General features: G+C 42.2%; 1 protein-coding gene across 9 annotated transcripts in view; it reads right to left on the bottom strand.

The window, feature by feature from the left end:
• GTF2E1 (general transcription factor IIE subunit 1) overlaps nt 1-22674 on the bottom strand; it is a 75711-nt gene that overhangs the window by 26527 nt on the left and 26510 nt on the right. For 4 of the 9 annotated variants that reach the window (XR_003529316.1, XR_003529317.1, XR_003529315.1 and 1 more), the window contains exons 3-5: nt 9605-9806; nt 4590-4837; nt 1527-2364 (exon numbers count right to left, since the gene is read on the bottom strand). Coding sequence is in view for 3 of the 9 variants with exons in the window: in XM_027653533.1 (XP_027509334.1) it covers nt 1934-2364; nt 4590-4837; nt 9605-9806 (881 nt within the window). In the remaining 6 variants the exon portion in view is untranslated. Of the gene's footprint in view, nt 1-589; nt 2365-4589; nt 4838-9604; nt 9807-22674 lie in introns of those variants that run through there. The other 5 variants (XM_027653533.1, XM_027653536.1, XM_027653532.1 and 2 more) reach the window with 2 other exon arrangements.

Here is a 22674-nt window from a genome sequence, read left to right as displayed (position 1 = left end):
ACCTACAGTTTGATTTTGCAAACTAAAAACTCAGTATATAAGTCCTGGTGAGTTATGAGCACAAGTAGCTGTACTGTATTCAGGATTAGTTCTCAGTGTCTGTCTGGCTCCTTATAAATCTACCTGCTTTTCTCCATTGTTAAGATTGAATTCAGTTAGATTAAATCAAGAAAGAACGGGTACAGCACATTTTTACTGCTGGCTGATCACTGAATCTAAGTTATCGGCTCTGTGACTTGTTATCTAGAAGCTTGATACCAGATCTTGGAGGTTTGTCTACACCAGAATATCATTTTAATTAGCAACATGATGTCTGTGAGACCTCTACCATCAGCTTTCACTTAAGGAAGAAGGAAAGGAAGGGAAGTGCTGATCAAAAAGGGCCTCCTGTGGTACCAGTTAATGAAACATTCTTCCTGGAAGTGCAGGAGATTCCAGGAGGCATTCAAGGAAGCTCTAGTAAGGAGAAATAATGTGCAGTGGGATTTCAAATAATCCTTCTCTCAAAGGAGAGCGCAAATTGGTTTTTTTTCTTGAATCAAGTAAATCAAAATGATAAGCAAACAACATTGCCAACTAGGCACACGACAAACTGAAAGATGACAAAGGGGAGAAGTTTATGTTTATTTATTCCTCTTGAAAATGACTTAAAAGAAAATTTAAAATACTATTTAAAAAAGAGGGGACTCAAAATATCAAGAAGCTGAAAATCAAACCACAAAGGAGGCATTACAAGGTTAGCAGAACATAGAAAGCATAGTTAGTATAAAACAGATTTACAGTCTCAGTGAACAGCAAATTTGTGCTGCCCATGCAAGTGGAACAGCACGTAATGCAGCCTCTATCCTCTGGAACACAGAATTCTTTTATCATTTTGTTTTATTGTAGTACTGTATAGGAAAAGTCAACAATTTTAAAAAAGCAACATTTTCAATTGAAAGAGAAAAACATTACAAACATTATATTGCTCTATAGGCACTGATAAATGTTTTTCTGTGGTAAAAGAATGTGCCAAAGCAGAATTCAAAGTTGTATAATTCCTCTTAAAATCATACAGCCCTGGTGAGATTACAAATAAAAACTAGTTATGCCATTTCTCTGGCACTGCCTGACAGCAGCCCTGCCCACTGTGAACTGTTTGCAACACTGGAGTTTAGACAGGGCTAGGCAGAAGCAACAGGCAACAATACTGGAAAATGAAGGTATCTCCTGGTAAGTCAGAGCACTCTGACAGCTCAGAGCCATGGAGGGCATTTGTTACACTGACAAAGGGTGACTGTGTGTGCCTGCCAAGGCTTTCACTGAGTTTTTCAGGTTACACCTAACCTTGAGGTTCTGAGTCCCAGTAAGGAGTGAATGGGAGCAAGAAAAGGTTGCTGCCTACAGGCCTGCTTAGAAACAGCCACTCTGGTGGCCAGTGGCAGCTGGCAAACTGGTCAGCTACAAGCCTTGCCCAAGCTTGCCATCAGCAAAGTGCCTTCCTCTCCTCTCCCCTCGCTGATCACAGGCAGCTATATGTTACTTACGCCCTCCTCTGCAGAGCACTCTGCTCGGACTATGGAGCCCTTATGTCCTCTGAGGGCAGGGGTGTAGATTTCACTAGGATCTGCAACAAAAAACAACTCTAAGCAATCGGGGAAATCGAGCTGCTAGGGCCTTGGAGAAAGTTAAAGCAGTGCCTGTGCAGCGCAGCCTGAAATAGATTTTTACTTTGCAAGCATCTTCACTTCTGAGATTTGTCCTTCCCTACCTGTTTTGGTACATGCAGCTTTCCTGCTCCCCTGCTCTGGTGAGCAAGATGCCTGAGATTAGCAGTCCTGAGCCGCAGTGTCCCAACACACAGGGGAGGAAAGACGCGCTTCAGTCTTCTGTTTTACTAGGGAGTCTCTGGCTTAAAAAGTCACTTTTTAAAAAACGCCATGGGAGGAATCAGTTAATCAAACATGTCCTCAAACATGCGCTGCCCCATGGCAATGTAAACCTCTTTCTCCTCTGGCGTCATCTGGGCCACCAGCTCAGGGCGCTGGCTCACTTGGCTGTAAGAGTGTGGGCGCCCAGCCACTGTGACAGTGGGGTCTTCTGCCACCACCTCAAATTCTTCATCCTCATCCTCCTCCTCCAGCCCATACGTTGTGGTGGCTGTGGCAGCAGCGCGGGGAGGGGATTCCTCCTCTGACTCGCTTGTCTCGCTCTCAGAGTCACTAGCGTTGCCACCGGAGAGAGGAGCGGCACCTCCGACAGCAACTGTGGAAGCAGAAGGCGTCTTCTTCTCGTGGATAAGCAGGGCACGCATCACTTCCTCGTTATCATCCAGTGCTGCCCGGCTCTCCTCACGCTCCTGGAAAGCATCCAGATCCCGGCCCCCTGTAAGGAGACACAAGTGGTCATTTCCTCACAGAGATCTGCGTGATAGCCCTGAAGGTTTTCTGAACCTTTATTATGACTAGCACTGAGCACAGCTGGACAAGTCACACCTTTTCTCTAAGCCACCTCCTCCTCCACCTTGAAAGACAGACATAGTTATGGTTTTTTTCATAATGGCAGAACAAGTACTGACATTTCCTAGGAGCTGGGAAGCCTGGAGTCACTGTGGCTCCCTGCTGGAAGCCTTGGCCAAGAGCACATTGCAAGCAAAGACAAAAAACGCATGATAGGCAGGTACTTGGAAAAGACTGCCCCAGGGAGGTGTCCAACTCAGGCACTACAGTGGACCAGAAAGCAAAGCAGTCCTTTGGAGTTAAATCTGGGCCTCAGATATCCAGACCATGCAGCTATGATGACACTTGTCAGAGACAGAGCAAGTATCTTATTGTTGTTTCACAGGTGAATGAGCACAGGCCATTTCCTTTTTGTTCCTTTGTTTCCAAGTTGTCTGACCATAACCTGGGGGACTTGGGGAGATGACCAAGACCACAAAGTGCTGCCAGCGCAGACCATAAAATACAGACCCAAAACCAGGCCCTGTCCTGCTGAGCTACCTCCCTATACGGATTAAGATGGAGAAGCAAATGGGTCCAGGCAGACAAGGAATATGCAAAACCATGTTTACAAAACAACATTTAACACAGCTGTGTCTGGTAAGGTCAGAGGTGCACCTATCAGGCAGGAAGCGGAAAAGCTCATTAAAGGAACATGGTGGTGGGATGGAGCAGGATCTATTTCATATAGCAGATGCAGCTCACAGCCTTCAGCCAAGCTGTGCAGTGCAGCATGGGAGGCTGCATTAAAACAGCTCTTGCTCTCTAAGCTGAAACAGCCCAGACTGTCTCCCTGGTTCCCTACATGGACCTCTTATTTGAAGGGGACTTCAGTGTCCCAGCTAACACACATGGCCTGTGCTCCTCTTTAAGTAAACTTGGCTGTACAGTCGCCAGGAGGGTTTGATATGGCTTGGGTAGGCAGTGTGTCTGCAGTTCATGGATTCAAAAGGCAAAGTTCTGCTCAGAAAGTAGCATTCCACAGAAAACCTTTCCTAATTCTACATTGGATCAGAGGACTGTGAGTTCACTCATCACCAATAAAACTCTGTGCAGTGTGGAAAAAAATTTAAAAAAGACCAGAATAAAAAATGAAATATGGAGAACTCTGTGTAAAAACAAGGCCTAAAAAGTAGGACAGGCTCCCCGTGGCAAACTTTCTGTCTTGAACCAAAAGATGCTGCCTATGAACAATTGCTGGAACTGAGGGGATGGTATTCTGCCTTCATACATTAACACCCACTTGCCTGCTCCTCCAAGACATGGAGCCTCATGGTTTCACCAGCACATCCAGGCAGTTGGCTCCCAAGCCTTTCCCTCCGGGGGTCAGAAATGCACTGATTACATTTTTCAACTTGAGATGAAAAAATTCTGTGAGGCAGGCAAACTAACGAAGTAAGTTCTGCACTTAGCACTAAAAGCCAGGGCAGTTTGTGATTACTTCTTTCCTGTGGTAAAATAAAGGCCAAAAGACCCATCCCTAACTTCACCAGACTTCTGTTTTCATTGTAAATAAAGTTCTAGTAATGGGTGATGGCTACAACTACTAATATTAGAGCACTGCCAAATTCCTGAAAGAAAGGAAGAACTCTCACCTGCCATGGTGATAGACCTTCCTACTGTACTTCCTGAAGCTTTAATTCTGAGTATTCTTGATATATAACATGTTTTGAGAAACAACTGGCAAGAAGAAGGCTGGGAATGTATAAATACTGCTGGTAGACTGGTAGACTTCAGAGTCACTGAACATTAATAAATGTTATTTTTCAGCAGTGACCTATTAGGGAGGCAGCTTTCTAGATGAAACCAAAAGACCTTCATCTAGAAGCAATAAACTCTCAAGGTGGAAGATATAACAGTTAATTAACATTTTAGAAGCCCACACAAAATTCCATGGACAGCTCAGCTTTACTGACCTAGATTTCAATCCTGGACCTAATAAGTCATGGTTTTTTACATCTACCTACACATACGTGCTTTGCACAGAAGAGGGGAACAAACTCTGGAGTGTTGGGGGCAGCAGCTGTACACACACAGGAGAACATGTTTTTGACAGCACTGTAAAGGCATTGTATAAGCAGAGCAGTACTTCTGCTCTGTGGATTTTCTTACCATCTTTGATTTCATCAGGGTCATAAGCCCCCTGCACCGTGCTCTCACGCAGCCAAATTGGTCTCTCTCTGGCTGGCTTTCCTTCACTTGCAGACCGGTTAATATCCTCCTGGTCCTCCATGCTGATGACAACATTCTGGGTATACAAGTCCTCATATGATGGTCCTTTTGTAGTCCATGCTTCCCGATGGTGTCCACCTGCAAGGCCAGCTGCTGTCCCTGAACCAGCACCAGCTGCACGCTCTTTGCTACATGAAAGTCAAAGAGATAAAAACAGAGCACTCAGAACAAGCCCCTCCTTAGCTACTTAGCCCCTCCTTAGTCACTTTAACTATGATTAGTTATCTCCCATGATCTGCACTGAGAACTTGCATTTTCAGTTCTAACATCTCCTGTCAGGAATTTCTGCACCAGTTTGATAGTTTGGGAAACTCATAAATCTCTAATGGGAAACCCTACACAAGGCCATGGCAACATCCACCATAGACGCTGAAAAAACGAGACAGCACTAGAGATGCAGATGCACTCATGCAAAAACAAACATAAAATTCCAGAATGCCCTGAAACAAAAGCCACAGCAGCAAAACACAGTCAAACAGTAGTCTGGTATTTGGAAAAGCCTTTTTTTGGCCTTCACACAGCAACCATATACTGCATTAAAAAAGCACTGAAGTTTAACTATGGCAGATAGTAGGCCCGGAGACCCAGCACGCTCAGACCTGTGAACTGTTATTAACCACAGGATTCAAGGAGTTAACTCACCAAGAAAAACACAATTCAAACCTTTGCTTGAATTGTGAGTGACAACACATATGATAAGTCACCTCTCCTGTGTTACACAGGAGATCTGTACTATCCACAGATACAGCCTTGAGAGAAGTGGGGAGTCCAGGTAGAGAAGGAAGATGAGAAAGCACCTTCGAATTAGAGGACTAGAGCTGGGCAAAAGAATTTGTATGCTGATGGTGTGCAGGAGGCAGCAAGACAGAAGAACAGCCTTCATTGTGGAAAAGCTGGAGAAGGAAAGGTACTGACTGATGCAAAGTGTATGGCAGTCAAAGCCTAGCCCTCCTTTGCCTCCTGAGAGGAGCTGCAGCCAGCACATTTCCCTCCAGGGCCCCTTCTAGCTCAGGAGACTGAGGGAGAAAAACATTCCGGCTTGGATCTGATTGAAAGAGGACATCAGGTGGAATATTTTCTGCACACTGATGATGGCAATGAGCCTAAAATACTCTCTGGTCTGTGTTGCTACATATGCATAGACCAGGGAAAGCAGCTGAATGGAAACTCACTGGTCTAGGGGTGGGGAAAGCCAAATGTGACTGTTCCTCTACTTCAGAATATTTCATCTTTTCAGAGAAACAGATCTGCTGCAGACTGTACCCACCCTCAGACATATAATTTCAGTCATCTGACTGCCAGTGGTACTTAGGGTTTTTCATAAGTAACAGCTCTGTCTCAACTCCTCCTCTTGTCCAGAGCAAATCCACCAGGGATAATGAATGATGCCAGCTGAGCTGACAGTTGTCATCAGTGAGCACAGTTCAGTTACTGTTGTCTACTCAATGACCTTTACTCCAACCAGGAAGCTTAAAATAAAGTTGCAGTTGGAGAAGCCCTGAATAATATGCAGGTTTTTTTAGTTCAGTGAGGACTTAACCACTGCTTGATGAGCTAATTCTGCTGGATTTTTAGGGGGAAACAGTGAAGGGAAAATACACAGGTAGGTGAACATCTCTCTCCCCCAGATAAAAAACACTGGTGCTTTGTTCCACAGTTTGGATTGAGGGCTACTCACAGCCTCTCAGTAGTGATTTTGCTGAGCTCTGTTAGCAAAATGCTTCACAGCATCCGTGTTAGCATGTGTCCATACACTTAGCAGTTCTCTCCTGCAGCCAGCTCTGCTAGGAGAGCTTCATAGCAGCCTTGAATTTTGGGGCAGAAGGCTCATGTGCATGTGTTGCTTATATAACCTAAGGAACCACACAGAGACCTTCTTCCCAGTGTGTTATTTCAAGTGTTGGTACCTTTCAGCTCTCCAAGACAGGCGTGTGTTCTGTGAAAAGCACCACTCTGCTTCCCACACAATAGAAATCTCTAACTAGCGTTTCCCTGACAATTTTATGTAATCCACTTTCCTCACAAGATGCACAATGCAGCTCTCCCCCAAGCTCTTCCTCCCCATGACTACAGGGTGATAGCTAAATACTCAGTGCCAGGAACTACCCAATAATACTTTTGCACAGAGGCCCCTGTAACTGTGCTTGATACTGACTTTTTTCCTACACTATCATTTCACAGCGAAACACTTATTCTATGACGTCAGGAATGTTTCAAAAATGAAAGTAACAGTTCTAAGAGACACCTACAGTACTAACTACTTCAAGTGATCGACTGCAATGTCTCACACTGAGATGGAACCATCTAGACACTTGCTGTCTACTTTTGGAGCCCAGTGAGCTTTGCAAATGTGCCTCAATTTACTGCTTTGTATCTTGAGTGATGCTGTCTGTAGACATGAGCAACACCTTAAGACTACCTGAACAGGGGAATACTCCTTTCTGCAAGAAGAGAACTTACATTCAGCAACTCTATTCCAAAGTACAGGATTAGCCACCACAGATCAGGCGCCAGGTGCATGAGCTGCCTTACGGGCAGCACAGAGCAGATGAAAGGACTGCACTCTTAAATCTCTCTCTAAGATCCATGATCTGCTTTTTCCTCACCTTGGTCTAGACTTCACATGGCCACCCTGCAGTCAGGAACTGTGGCAGCTCAGTGGCCCAGATGTGGCTACATTTGCTCTGTTACCCATCAGTTGTTTTATTCACTCTGATGGAAATCCCTTAATGAGTGGTTTAGCTGCCTTTAAAGGCAACATAAATAGTCTTTGACATAGCTGAGGTATGGCCCACAGAAACCACACTGTGCAATGGGCAAACAACTTGAAATTTTCATCTCAATCCTGCCCAGACTATTAAGGTCTTTCATAATGGGGATAACTCTTTTTTTGCCATATCTGAAATAAAACACTTTTTCACTGTGCTGCTCTTAAGAGCTTCAACCTCACAACAGACAACCCATGGTTCCTGACAGCATGACCACAGAAAATTAATTCTGTGAAGATTTTCTGTTAATTGAAATCATGCTATTTTGACACAAGAAAATAGAGGGGTTATTAAAATCTGTAAGTTTTTGAAAACCACAGAGAAGGGCTTAAGTAAAGCAGGTTTACTATGAAACCTGTGGGGCTAATTCATGCTTTGCCAAGATTAAGAAAATTAACAGCCTCTTAGAAAAATATAAATGAAGATCTACCCAGTTCCCGAAGGCAGGTGAATGACAGTTATGCAATGTCAGTGCTGTGGCTTAGAGCTCCTAAAAACTCTCCTGAACATACATGAGTTGCCTGTGTTAGTGCAAAGAGAAGATGCAGGCATTTTGTGACCTTTTCCATTTGTTTCAGAATCACCAAATGTCAGTTTTGTCAATGATTTTAGACACTCAAGACTCCATAAAAACAGAATAAATAACCCAGGGTTTGGCACTTTGAAAAAATCTCACAGCAGTGCTTCCATGGAATTAGCTGCTTTGAATTAATAAGAGTTAATAAATAATTAAATCATTGTATGTACTGAAGCAAGTTGTGTTCAAGTAAGCATTTAAAAGGCTGCCTATTTATTTTGTCATTCCTTTCACAGAGTAATTAATCATTTACAATGTTTTTTAAGTATTTAAGAGTCAAGTAAGTGGGCGCTGCTTTTTAATCATGGGACTGCACCAGGCTTTTGCTGTGATAATTTCCTGTACACAAAAGGGGAAGACTGAGAAATTACTCTCTTTTTGGTAGGGTTATCCCAGTTCTACTACTTAAACTACAGAAAAGAGATTTTAAAACAAAGTCTAGTGATTCAGCTTGGGTATAAAGGCTTCAAGGATTCCCCATATCACCGAAGACATGCTGAGCAACCTTGGGAAAATCTCTTCCATTCTTTATATTGCTTCTGTTTTTCTATCAGAATGATGAGGAAAAATAGCTACCTTCTTGGCTAGAAGAAGCCTATGAATAGACAAAGAATTTTTATTATATTAATTAGAAACTGTCTAGCATGAATATATGAGGAACATTCTCTCTCAAGGTTAGCCTGAGAGAAAAAAAGTGCATTCTGTTCGCTCTCCCATTAACTAAAGCCAAGCACCTCAAGGCACTGTGGGAATGCATCCCCTCACGTTACATTTTTTTCCCCTGTGTGAATTAATTTTTTTTTAAATACTGTGAAGTGCATCACATTTCACCAGAGCTGACAGAACTGACAGCTCCCCACATCTTTCTGCATTATTTAAACATCATCTGTTTTTGTACAGCTAGGAATGTTCTGGAAGAAAGTGTCATTTCCATAGGTAAGAATATTTTAAGGAGTTTTTGACTCCAACACGGTTTCCTCCCCAAAAGGTGTGTAACAAGTTGGGGAAAATCAGAAGAAAAAAACCCCTTATTACAAGTAAAGTCTTCAAAGTAGAATGTTGTAATATGTGGATTTAAAGTACAAGGTGTAGACTGCAGACAGCTTAGTTTCAAAGCCGTGCAGAAGCAAAATGAATAGATGAAAGATAAGTGCTTGAGAGAAAGAAGACAGCATGGATGGCACCTTCCAAGTTTTGTCAAGGGGCTGCAGTTTGCATTTTGTAAATAGTGAGGCAAGGCCTTGGTATCCATACCAGCCGCAGCACAGCAAGCAGCAGGCAATTCAAGCATCCCACCTCACAGAAAACTACATGCAAGAAGCTGGCCAGAAGAACAGCCATCTGCCTTGTTTAGTAAAAAATGGTTACAGCCCTTTGTCTCCTTATCAACCACACATTCCTTGGGGAATCTGTTAGTTTCTTGTACAGTTGGTGCTGAACAAGTAAGTCCTCAATGCAGCCAGAGACTGCACAAGGTTTAGGAAAGCTCCACGGAGAGGAGCACACTACAGGGAAGCAGTGCAGTGAGAGAAGACCAGGTGAGTTCCCACCTCTGCTTCAGGGCAGGAATCTCTGTGGGTTCTGGCTCCAGGATTTCATAGGCTAAGTTAACGTCTTCCGTCTCACGAAGCAGCGCATAGATGGGCTCAATCTGTTCATTAAATCTTGCAACGAGTGTCCTTGCATCCTTTTTGGGCATTGCCGACTCATCTTCTTCCACTTCAGTCTCACAGAAGGTACAGCGGAAAGTTCCTAAAACGAGAAAGGTTGCTCAGTGTTGGAAGGAAACAGCAGGCCTGGCTGCTCACACAGCCTTCCCAACAGCAGTGCCTTGCTGTTTCCTCAGCTTGATGTTAAGTAGCTTTTCTCCCCCGAAAATCTCTTCCCACACATGGTGTACCTGGTTATTATTTAAGCAGACAACAAAGCAAGCATTTTGATACCATCTAGTGATAGCCAGTTGGGTACAGTTTCTCGCTCTGAAAAGCCCAGATGGGCTGCAGTACCTCTACGGAGACATCTCCTAATCTCCCTCCCTCTTTCTTGCTGCACAGTTTAAATGTCAGCTACGACTGGGCTGTGATAAAAAGCTATTCAATATTCTCTAAGGAGTTCAAATATCATCCGTGTCAGGTGCTTGTACTGGTATCTCCCTGGCCACACCAACAGGCTCATTTCCCAGTGAAACAGAGTGTAATTTTACACTGTACTAACCAGCCTGCAGTAACTGCTAATATAACCATTGTCACTCTGCAAATACTGCAAAAAAAAGATGGCTTCTCCTGTTTCAGGGCCAAAATAGGCAAAATAGTCAGTACTGCAAGCAGCAAATGCAAAAACTTATCCTACCCAACTCCCATATTAACTTTTTAAAATTAAGAATGGTAAGATAAGAATTGTGTGAATCACAATTAAGAATAAGCTTATTTTACAGACCTTGTCAGGACCTATAAAAACAGGTCAAACATAAAGGCAACTGAAACGGCTGCATGGCAAAGCAGTTACAACAAACCCACTGAACTCCTGCACAGCCAGCTTTTTGGTTTCATTGCTCCATCTGTGAGTAGGACCCTTGGGGCAGTACATGCACAGTAGGATCTTACCATATGGTCTGCTATGAGGGGAGCAGCACAGTGTAATGACTTAGTCTTGCAAGTGCTGGACTGAGAACATGCCACTGCCACCTCAGAACATTACATACAGAGTGATGCTCACAGGCTTCTTGATTTCTCTTGCCTGTGGGTGATATTTTTTATTTATCCATTCTGTGACACCTATGCACATCTAGCATCACCTCTCAATACTCCAACAAAGAAATGTAAACATCTTTTTATCTACAGGGAAGCCTGAGGATAGACCCTGTCATGGAAACAGTAATCTTATGTCTAAAAATCAGAATTAGCATCAGTATTGAAGCCTGCTATTATCACCAATGCTATGTACAAACACAGTCCAAAAAACAGGGTTTGCCCAGAGCACTTGGGCATAATGTAATGAGACAGGCTGGCAAGCCAGGGCTTCTGGTATCTTGGTTTGCTGCTTACACAGATTTGCTAGTCTTGTGACTTCATTTTTCAGCACACCACCTTCTCTGCCTATAATACAGCGATAAAAACAGACCCAACTTCTTCAGGGATGGCTGTGAGGGCTAGACAATGCTTGCACGCTTCTCAGGAAGCACAGAAAAGCTGTTTACAACAGGAGGTGGATCTGTTGCCTCTCACCACAGTCTGCAGAGATGCAGTTTTCGACCTTGACACCATCTGAAGTAGCTTCTGCTCATTGTTACTCAGAAATTAATGCATGTTGTGTATGTGGCCTCTAATATGTACACATTTCCTGCAATAAACCCTCTCTTTAGAAAGTTCGTCTTATTGACAAGTAAAAGCTAGAGGACCCAACAACAGCAGTACGTAAAGTAAAAGATAAGTGGATAAAGTGCTCTTCCCTCCCATCCAAGCATGAAACACTCTGCTTATGTTTTTTCCAGGCTGTAAAAACTGTCCCTGCTGATTCAAAGCTGTACATTATATAAGATAGCAGCCTGGAAAAAACTGAAACCAAAGTTTGGTCTCCTTATCCCACATCTGAGACTACTGATGTGACATAAGTTAAATCAATTTAAAATAATTAGCACATCTCACTGCCCATAATGGAGTAAGGGAGCAAACACAGGTTAATGAAGAAAACACCCCTCTTTTTACACCCCCCCCCGAAAGTCCTGTTACATGTTCCTGAGACAGCTCAGACTTTTCACGCTTCTGAACCCCATGAGTATCTGCTAAAGATTAAGATCATAGGGAGAATGGTTCCAATTCAGAGTACTAAAAAATCAGAAAGTAAATACAGCGCTAATGAAACAGAACTCCTAAAGCTATCATGGATTTGCTGCAATTTCCACCCCTCAGGGTTCTTAATAAGTAAAAAAACTTAATAGATGAATTATGTAAAGAATCTAGGAATGGTTGAAATGACAAGCTTCCTCCATTAATATGCTGATTTTTTTCAAGGTGATGCAGCATTTCACAATAGGCATATGTGATTAGAGAACTGGGAAGCTGCTTTGCCATGGCAGATGGCATTTACATGTTGCAAACCTCTTTTGTTAAACTTTTAAGAGGTCACAAAATGTCACCAAAGCTTTTATGACATGGCACATCACATCAGCAGTGACACACGTTCCTTTCAGATATGAACTGCATGTGACAAACATGAAGTGGAAGCCATCCAAAGGCTAAAAATGGCAATGTTTCCACTCCAACTATGCATTTCTTCCTTCAGCCCTAACACAATTTATAGTTTTTCAATTCAAACATGCTGCATAAACCAGGACAAATAGATATCCTGGAGCAGAGAGACATGAGGTTTTTCTGCATCTCAGAAATGCTAATGAAGAGCACATACATCCCCACCTTTCCACACGTGCTCAGGTATTCAACAGACCTCTCTGGCTGCACGCTAAAAACCAGCCATCTGAAAGAGATCTCCTCATGTTCCCAGACTCTCCAGGACAGATATGCTGGTAATCTGGATGCCCAAGGCTTACTAAGATTAAAGCAGTTCAAACTCTGAAGTACGGGGCCAGAATATTTAGAGATAATTCCTAATGACTTGATTTCACCTGAGAGAAGGAAAAGGTCAACCACCTACACACATTGAACGCAGGATGTCCAAGTATGCATGCTGCATCTGCTGCAATTAACACATTTAACTGGCTACAGACTCCTGAGCCTGAGCCCAGGCCCTGCTCACATCCTTCTCAAAGGGTTCAAGTCTCATCTCCTGCCCAACAAGGTCTGTTCCTTCCACTCTGTCCTTTGGGATGCTGTTCCAGACTCTCACTATTCTCTTAAAAATTATTTAATTTTCAATCTCAACTTATTCCCCTTCATCTCAAACCTAATAATTGTTGTGTCAAAAACTGTATCTCAGCTCAGCCAGCTTCTATCTTGTAGGTACATTTAAAAACTGCTGTCTTACTCATCTCATACTGGCCCATTTTGCAAGGCCACACATTTTTCTCTACCTTTTAAAACTGGTCACCCACTCCTCTAGCAGCCTTAACAGTCTCATTGGGCCCTTTCTCCACTTGGCTCTCACCTTTCTGCTGTGGAGATGGAAGTATAGAAGTGTCCAGATGGGTTCTCCCAATAGCCCAGTGGCATTAGTGCTTCTCTGATAGCCACCGAGACCTTTTAAGATCACAGTGTAACAAACCATGGAAGTGCTGTCTCAATTATCCACAAGATCTAGCAATGCTTCCAGATCTTTCTCCTTTGTAGTTTCCAGCTGATGAACTCCATGTTTATAGCAGACATTTGCATGAGATGCTAGGTATGTGACACTGTACTTCAGAGTATAACCTTTCAGCTCCTTTTTATTCCTCCAGCCTTCATCCTCATCCAATTCTTTATTCTTGACTGCATCACAAAACATTAAGCTAATTTATTTTCAAAATCTCCCACAACCTTCTTTTAGAAGTAGCATTATTACCATTACATGGAGAGTGAGCTAAGGCACAGATGGCACAATTTCAGAAGTATCTGCTGATTTGAGCAGTACTTGATTTGAGATGCCTAAGAAATGCTTTTCTGAAACTTCTATTCGAGAACAGAGCATGCAGTATTTTTACCAATCTTCTTCCAGGTTCTAGAATTGGGCATCTCAGTTAGGTACAACACCTAATGATAGCCTTTGAAAAGTTTAGCTTAAAATGGCTAGTTCAACTTCACACAAATTCAGCTGGCCTGGAGGATCAGATCACATTCCTGTGGCTACTACAGCCGTTTTCTTCAAGTAATCCCCTGACTCTCACAGTCCATTTTTCCTTCTTCTTCAGCAAGCCAGACAAAAAGTGCCTTATATGCACACAACTCCTCTCTCTCATTGAGCAAAGCATACTTTGGGGTGGTGGTAGAGAATCATGTCATAGAGAAAAAGTTACAGGATGCACAAGCAGCTTTAGTTTCAGCACTCCCTAACGGTGAGTGCTTCATTTGATATCAAGATGAGAGTATTAAGACCCTGAGGAAAGGATGGGAGTTTCCTAGGTTCCTACCAACAGGAAGCCAGACGAATGCCTCCCACAATGTGATGAAGTGCCAACAGCCATATGGTTCATTTGCAGACCTGGAGCCCTCAGTTCTGCATAGGCCTACACCTGGGAAGATGACAAGCTGCCCGTGCTGCAGGGGGAGCAGGATGCCTTGCCAGCTTGCTTTCTGGTAACAAAGGGAGGATGAGAAGGAAACAGCTTTGGTTCTGCTCTAGCTTCTTAAAAGAGAAGTGGTTTGTGGGAACCTGTTATCCTACCCACTAGCCCCATGCCTGAGGTTTCCTACTCAGCTCTTCCCATCTGCTCCCATCCCCGTTCTGGGCTTTCCCCCTCTCTGATGGTCCTATTCTCCCTGTTAGCAAGTCTCTCTAGTCCTGCTTTCTCAGCCTGGACTTCTCTCACTTCTCAAACTTCTCTGTCCATTCTTCTTTTCCTGGGCTTCTTTTTCCAATTTCAACACCTCCCCATTCCCATGTCTCTCTGCCCCCAACTCTCAGATCAGTTAATTCTGCCTCTTGATTTGAGCCCTGGTCATCAAACTAATTTCCTGTTTCAAGCCAGAGAGATGGAAGATCTTTTCACAGCACAACCTGTCATTCAGAACAGTATTACAAAGGCAAAAGAATATACATTTCTCTGGTCTCCTCTACTTTCTCATCACCTCATTCTTCAATACAACCAGATTTTTTTTAAAATTCAATTTTCCTAAGCAATTTAAATTTAGTCAGATGCACAGAATGAGAAAAACTCAGCACACAGTAAGTGTTTGACAAAGTTTAGAACAGAACAAAAATCACAGAGCAATTCCTATGCCTGCCTTCCACAAACGATCAAAACTCATGTAATGGAAATACTTAGCAAACTATGTAATAGACAGTACTATCAGTACAAATTATAATTAACTTCCCTTCATTTCTCATTGATTTTCAAGATTTAGAGGACTATTTAAAACAGTACCTAAAGGCATGTCTCTCATGAATCACTAAAGACACAAATAGTAGGCCATGTGGCTACAACAGACCTGGATCATTAGCTAAGATAACATAATCTACCTTAGGATATAAGGATACTTACCTACTAGAAATAGGAACCTGAGGGGTTAAATTGAAGCAAATAGAGTTTTAATGATCTTAATGGACTGAGCTAGTAACAGAGCTAATTGTTAAAACAGCTGATTGTTAACTGGATTAATGATAGTACAGATAAGACAGTAGGAGCTGTTGATCCTTAGTGATGGCCAAACTTAAACAGACTTCTCTGCCCTCATCCAACTGTTCTCTCTTTCTCAGTGAGAAAGCAACTCAGTGTGTCTGAGTGGAAAACGCACTCCTGCCACATAGAAAGATGAGTCTCCTGTCACTTTTATCAGGTAGTTCTTCCCTGGCCCCATCTCTCTTCCTCTACTGGAAACCTATAGACCCAAGTACCATCATATTCACATTCAACTTCCAAAAATGCAGCTGCTTTAAGAAAAAATAGAGAAATTCACCAATATAATCTGTCTCCTGAACACCACAGGAATATACCATTCTCTCTTGCAAGTGTTTCTACACATGCATTAAAAGAGCTGGTTACAGAGCACAGTGAGTTACATAAAACATAATGCCACATCTCATCTTTCTGAAACAGGTTTCATGGTCCGCTGGATCTCAAGCTCTTGGGGACCCTCCACAGACCAGGGCTGACTGCAGTACTCTCTCTTGTATGTGACACAGAAAGTGCAAGTTTGTATATTAGTACTGTTTGGGAAAGCCCAGACCAGACCCTGTTGTCAGAGCTTCTTACAGTGTGAAAACAAACACTGGACCATGTATAGAAAGTATCAACATTTTGGGAAGATTCATTAACACCACTCCTGGAATAAAACATCCAGCTTTGTTATTGCAACCCAAAACAGATCAGGTTCCATCCCATTTGCTTTAAAATTTCTAACTATAGAGAAGATAAGGTATATTGCAATTGAGATGAGTAGCCCTGGTCAGAGCAGAACACGTGGGTGATCTCTGAAAGCAGAGAACTGAAAAGCACACAGGACAGTGCTGCCTGGAGAAGATGGTCAGTGCAGTGGCTGTATCCTGAAGCTGAGTACACAGCACCCTGCAAACAGCACTGCACCCAAATTGTGGCACTCACCATAGGAGGCCTGAGCAGATGTGAACATGGACTGCTAAATACAGCACCCTGCCCCCAAAACTGACAGCTCACCTAATAACAGGCTAAGAAAGTACAGCGTCTTCTCTATCCCTCTCTTCCTTTTCTGAAGAGGCACTACTAGGTACATATGATTAGGATTATGGGCAGGAGGGACAGCAACAAACAATACTACAGGCTGCCTGGCATATCCTATTATCAGATCCTAGACTGAAATTTGCTAAAACATCTTTTATATCACGATTCTGCCTCAGAAGAGTGAGGAAGTATGTGGAGTGCACGTTTATAAAATGTCAAGCACGGCAGTTCAGCTAAAAATGGGACTAGGAACAAATACTGTAACTAATATTGTTAACTGAAGAGAGATTTTCATCTCTTTATGATTTTTTCCATAGTGTCTGAATACCTAAGAAAATTGCATTATCTACTGTTTACAAATGGGATCAAGACTCCACAATGAAGGAAAAAAAATTCCTTTTAACTTTATATGCCCCAAATCTAGATCCAGTTTCTCTCAGGTCTGTACCTATTCTAGCATAAATCTTACTGAGTTAACAGCTATGAGACTGATACTTCTCAGTATCAGACCATAAGCTTTTAAGATAGGTTTCTGTAAATTAGAGAATGAGCAATGGTTGTTCACCTGCAAATAGCTTGTTTTCCTTGACCTGCTGTTCGATATGAAATGGGACTGTATGGTGGAGACAGAAGGAAAAAATCCAGGTTCCTGGGACAGCATTCAACTCTCTAGCATACACGTGTAACAGGTTTGGGAAGCAGGCATACATATATACTTCTACCCTCCAAATCAGCCTTTGAAAATGTCTGATTGAAAAAGCTTTTTCTAAGTGCAAAAACCAGTGTTTCATCATACAATTCAACATCATTTCATAATACATGCACACCAAGATACAGTTCTGACTTTTGAGTACCTGAGCCTTAATAATGCTTCTTAAGTATTTTTCTTGTTTAATATAGATTCAGAGTATTGAATTGCCCACCAGGTATTAAACAGAGAGTAAACATTTCATTTGGGATAAATGTCAATCAGTTTCCTTTCAAAGCTTCTATTATTGTGATACAGATGTAGCAGCATTTAAGGGCACTTATGCAGTAGCACTATTTCTGATTTAGATGAGGTAATTCTGCCAGAAATGTGTTCAAGAGGTTTCAAAACTGCAACTCACCAACATATAAAAAAAGATCAATTTGTCTGAAAAATAAAAACAAGATGGTAACTTACAACAACAACAAAAACAAGATAAAGGCATACTCTTCAATACACAGTGGGAACAGCAAAAGATGAAAGAATTATATTTTATAATTGCCATTAAGCAGTGTCTCACTATGATCAGAAAGAAATTTCACTTAGCCAGTGCATATGTTCATGTATTATTTATTCTTCCTGAGAGCAGTGTGTAAATGTATAAAAATTGAGGGACTGGCAGTCCTGGAAACAGAAGGTCTCTCTGTTAAGCTGCAGAGCTGATTTTACTCAGGCAGTTACATTATTTTAGGCATAATTTGGAAAAATGGTGGTGCTAGAATGTTATTACAGATGGCCAAGAATAGTGTCCAGCATTCGTTCTGGAACCTCTCGGCACAAAATGAACCCTGCTGTTAACAATAGAAGGAGAAATTGCTGAGATAAGACACCCTTGGCAACACCTTCAAATACATAAGAAGAAGATTTTCTTCCTGGAAAATCTCAAGCATTTAGAGAAACAAAAGGTTTCAGAGGCTTGTTCCAGATTGCCCTGTTTCAGGCAATGGCAAACATGAAAATACTTTCCCCATGCCTGAGATCCATTTACAGAATTACATAATATTCTGAGTTGGAAGGGTCTCACAAGGATTATCAAGTCCAACCCTTAAGAGAAAGGCCCATACAGGGATCAAACCCACAATCTTGGCATTATTAGTACTGTGCTCTAACCAATGGAGCTATTGGCAGCTTATGTTAAACCACCCCAGCACTTCTGATTTTCTGAGGGAGATCTGTTCTTCTATGTTCTCTGTCACTACCAAATCCCTTTAGTATCATACAACAGATTCCCTGCGGAGAGAGATTCACAACTGTGGCACTACTACTATGCTACTTATAGTCAAAAAGGGCTTCAAATTCAATAGATGGTGGCTCAGAAATGGCAACAACTTGAAATTCTTTACTTTCAAATTCTCCTCAGAGCTAAAGTGTAGCAAGAAAAATCTACTCCTACATGAACTTTCCCCAACAAAGCTACCAGGGCCACCAACAGAGAACAATACAAATTAATAAAAAATGAAAAAAAAAAGTAAAATGTCATTTTCTCCTCATTTTAATAAACTCCAGATAAAAAGAAGAGTACCCAAGGGAACACACTGTGGATGCCGAGACTTTGCATTTCATGCAAATCTGCTCATGTACACACACAAAATCTATTTAAGAACAAAGAGCAAGAACAAAATCCTTAAACCACGGTCCCAAGGCAGTATTTGAAAGGCTAGTGGGGCCAATGTTGAAAGCATGCGTTTCCACAGCAGTATTTCAAGCCTTGGGATGGCAGCAGCTGGCAATAGGAAGAAAGAGGAAGCAGGGCAGTGAGCTCAAGCAAGCACATTTGTTTCCAGCCTCATTTTCAATGGCTTCATATAATGGAATGTGCCAACACCAACAGGAGAAGCTGTTCTTCAGCCTACTTTTCCCTTTTTCTTTTTCAAGAGGTTTTGGAGGCCCTTCACAACAAACAAAGAATGTTTTTCTGATGTTGGTTACTTAAGAACAAAGACAGTCTATTATCAGAACAGACATCATATTACCCTCCTCCCTGAAGGTCTGAAATAGTTCATGGGCAACATTCATCAGCTATTTACTGGTGTAAGAGATTATGCTCCTACCCTGCAGCTTTTGAAGGTGCCTCAGCAGTGCAAAAATATACAACAGTATGTGATAAGAACAAGTGCCGCTCTCCACTTGACTTCCTACTGGGAATGTGCAGGATGATGCAAACTAACATTTTCTACTCAACTAAATTGTATTCTCATCCATACAAAAGGTAACAGATCACCTTCTGAACTCTGCACATACCCTTTGCCTGGAAGTGCCACCTCTTAATAGGTGCCTTACACACTATTTTTATAAACCTATTGATTCTTTTCATATTTCTCACATTTTAGCACAAGAACCCTCACTTCTTACCTGCCATCAAGAAAACAGGAATACCCATGGATTCATTTTTGTACCTTTAGATATTCTTTTGAATAGTCATGCCACCCACTGTTCTCTTTCTTCCTTAATGCTATGCCTTTTAAAAACTCCTTTGTGCAAAAGGTCTTTATATTTCACTTTCAAAGGAATTTCCTCTTCCTTGAGAAAATGACACACCACACGAGACAGCCCAAACTGGACCCAGTACTGGTCTCTCACGGCTGGGAAAGGATTACAGCTGAGCCAGATCCCACCTGCACATAGCCCAGGGCTCAGGGCAGAGCTGGCTGAAGAGAATGAAGAGAAATCCAAAGAAGTGTGATGGCAAAGCTTCCTCCAAAGACAGCACTTAGAGCTTAACCACCTTTCTTCCCTTCTCGTCCGTGCACAGCCATTAGAGTAATGGGAGCAGCACTGAAAGCTCGGGCAGTGCTTCTCAGAGCTGGCAGGAAGAACCCCATTTTCTCATTAAATAGAAGGGAGAACAAATGGAAAGAGAGGCTCCTTGGGACTGAGCTGAGCTCCAAACTGCAGGATGGTGCCAGAATTGCCATGGACAGAAATAATCTGGCAGATTCCAAGTGAAAGAATTGCATAGATGCCAGGAGATAACCTGGAGCATGAAAGGAAGCCAGGACTATAAAAACGTTGGAAAAAAAATTAGGGGAGGGGAATAACAGGGCACAAGGCAAAACACGCAGGTGAAGTCGCTGAGGCTGCTCAAATGCTGGCCCATGATACAGGGCAGGATCTCTTGTGAAGCCTGGACTGAGGTCTGGGTAGCTCTCTCCCACAGTGCCTCAGGGAAAAAAGCAACTGAGGAGGTGTACTTTTTACCTTTCCAAATAATGACCTTATGTATCCCTTTCCATGGGAATCGCATGGGCCCACATAGGTGAGAGGGACTAAAACAACAGCTTGGCCTATTGAAACAGTCTCAGGTGCCATGGGCTTATGTTAAAAACTTGGATTTCTGTTAACAACCCTTCAAAGACCAAATTCCCAACACTCTCAGCTCTACTACCTGCTTGGAAAGGAGGTGCTAATGTTCTTTTTAGAGGAAAGATATCTCTACAGCTACAGGCAATTTCTGCCTTCTGTACTGCAGTCTCTCATCCTGGGTTTCACGGTAAAACTGAGTAATGCACACCAATGGAGCCAGGCACCTCCGCACTGCAGGGTCTGTACAAAACCTCGCCTTACCAGCATCCAACGACTTAAAAAGATTTAAAGGGCAAGCCACCCCATGTGCACATAACTTTGTTTAAACCAGCCCCTCACTCCAGCAACTTGCATGCCAAAACAAGCAGTTTGGAAGGGCAAGGACAACGAAACCAACTGACTCCCGAGATTGTTTCACTTATTAAAAAAATACGTAACAAAGGACATTTCAGGTGCTAGGGATGGAAAATAGGAACAGTCTGACCTTCCTGCAGCAGCACACAGAATTGATCAGAAACAAAGCCAGCAAGACTAGTTTTCCAATTCAGTCTGACCTATGCACAACAAGAAAAGAGCCAGTGAAGTAGTTTATTTCCATTCTTACAATTTGCAACACCAAGCAACAGAAAAGGACTTGTTAGTATCAGGAGTATTTTAACAGTGTTCCTAACTTAAAGATTACTGCTGTTGCAGACAACCCACTAGTAATCTGCCATCTTACTCATGAAACTGTTAGAGAGATATTGCTGAAGCTTATAGTAATGCCAGACAAAGCAATAAAAAGCCTCCTTGAATTTGCAAATTTTGAGTACAGAGGCACCACCTCTCTTTATGCCATTCTACCTGATTTCTAACATATCAAATTACATCACCCAAAAAATTCAGCCTTGCCTTGTTTTCTACTCACTGTTACATGCAGAGACTTCTGAAAGGAGATGCCATAACAGATAGCTGGGCAATAGAAGCTGAAGATACAAATTAAAAAATTTGGTCTAACAAATGTTACTAGACTAACAAAACAGACTGACAAGTTATCTAAGTGGACTAAGTGATCAAAATTTACTGCTGATTTTCATTACAAAACAATATCCAAAAATGTCCTATTTTATTTCTTAATTTGATCTATCATCTGCTAATTCTTACACCATTTTATTAACTTTTTTTAGTGAAAAAGAAAAAAATTAATAAAGGTAACAGGGATAAACTACCCTTCAGATTGCTAAAGCCTCAAAACTCTGATACTGCCTTTCAGCTCAATGGGTTGAGTCAGCTTTCACCTGGTCTGTTTTGTGAGTATATAGAGAATTAAAATTTGTGAACTGTTTTGAGCATTGCAAGTGTCAAGTCCTTTCCTCTGGCATGGATCAGAAATCCAAAAAAGGGGCATTCATGGATAAAGTTTCATACTATCAATATAGAGAGTGCTTGAGAGGTCCTATAAACCCATTAACTGTTTTTATTTCTCATGATTTACAATTCCAGGTACAATTCTAGAAATAATTTCAGAAACAAATCCAAGAAGGTGATCAAGATTTCCCAGGTGCTTTTCAGAAGCCAAGCACACCTGCAGATGGATAAAAGAGCATGAGTACGTTAAAAAAACCCAAACCCTAAACACATTCCAGTTTTTCTTTTTATATAGTCTTTTCTCCATCAGAAACTTCTTATATCTTCACAACAAGTGCTTTTCCAACAATTTATTTTACAGAGCTGCTTCTCTGTTCTTCCTTTCCTTTTCTCAGGGAGAGCAGTGGCTTCACTGATCATGTGCCACAACAGCTCCTGGTTAATTCTGACAGACAACCAGCAGTTAGCTGGCACATCATCATCATCGCCCTAGGACGAACAATAATCTGCCTCACCATCTGCTCCCAAATTTATTTTCAACCAGTCATCGCTCCCTCCAGTGTGGAGAGTGTGGCAGGAACGGCAGCCTTCCCCCTGGAAGTTTTGTGCTGCCAGTCAGTGTCAGAAGCCGAGGGGGGACCGCCCAGTTGCATGCCCCTGAGCATCCCAGTGGATAGGAAACAGATGGATAAATGCAGCATCAGATGAAGGAAAACTGCATCTTCACCACAGGGGCAGGCAACTGCCTATTCTCTTCCAGCAGATAAAGAATGCCCGATGGTTTTTCAGTTCTGTGGGCAAGTTTGATAAGGTCCAAGGAAGTAGGAGAACTAGGTAAAAGTGAAGTATGTTGACTAGTCACTGATGGGAATATGCATGCCTGTTTTTCTGAGGCCCACCCAAAATTTCAACACAAAAAAGCTTTTCTGATCACTTCA

Source organism: Corapipo altera, unplaced genomic scaffold, assembly GCF_003945725.1.
Source record: "Corapipo altera isolate COAL_440 unplaced genomic scaffold, ASM394572v1 61, whole genome shotgun sequence".
NCBI classification, from domain to species: domain Eukaryota; kingdom Metazoa; phylum Chordata; class Aves; order Passeriformes; family Pipridae; genus Corapipo; species Corapipo altera.
Note: the sequence above shows the minus strand (reverse complement) of the source record. Positions and strands in the feature narration are given on the sequence as shown.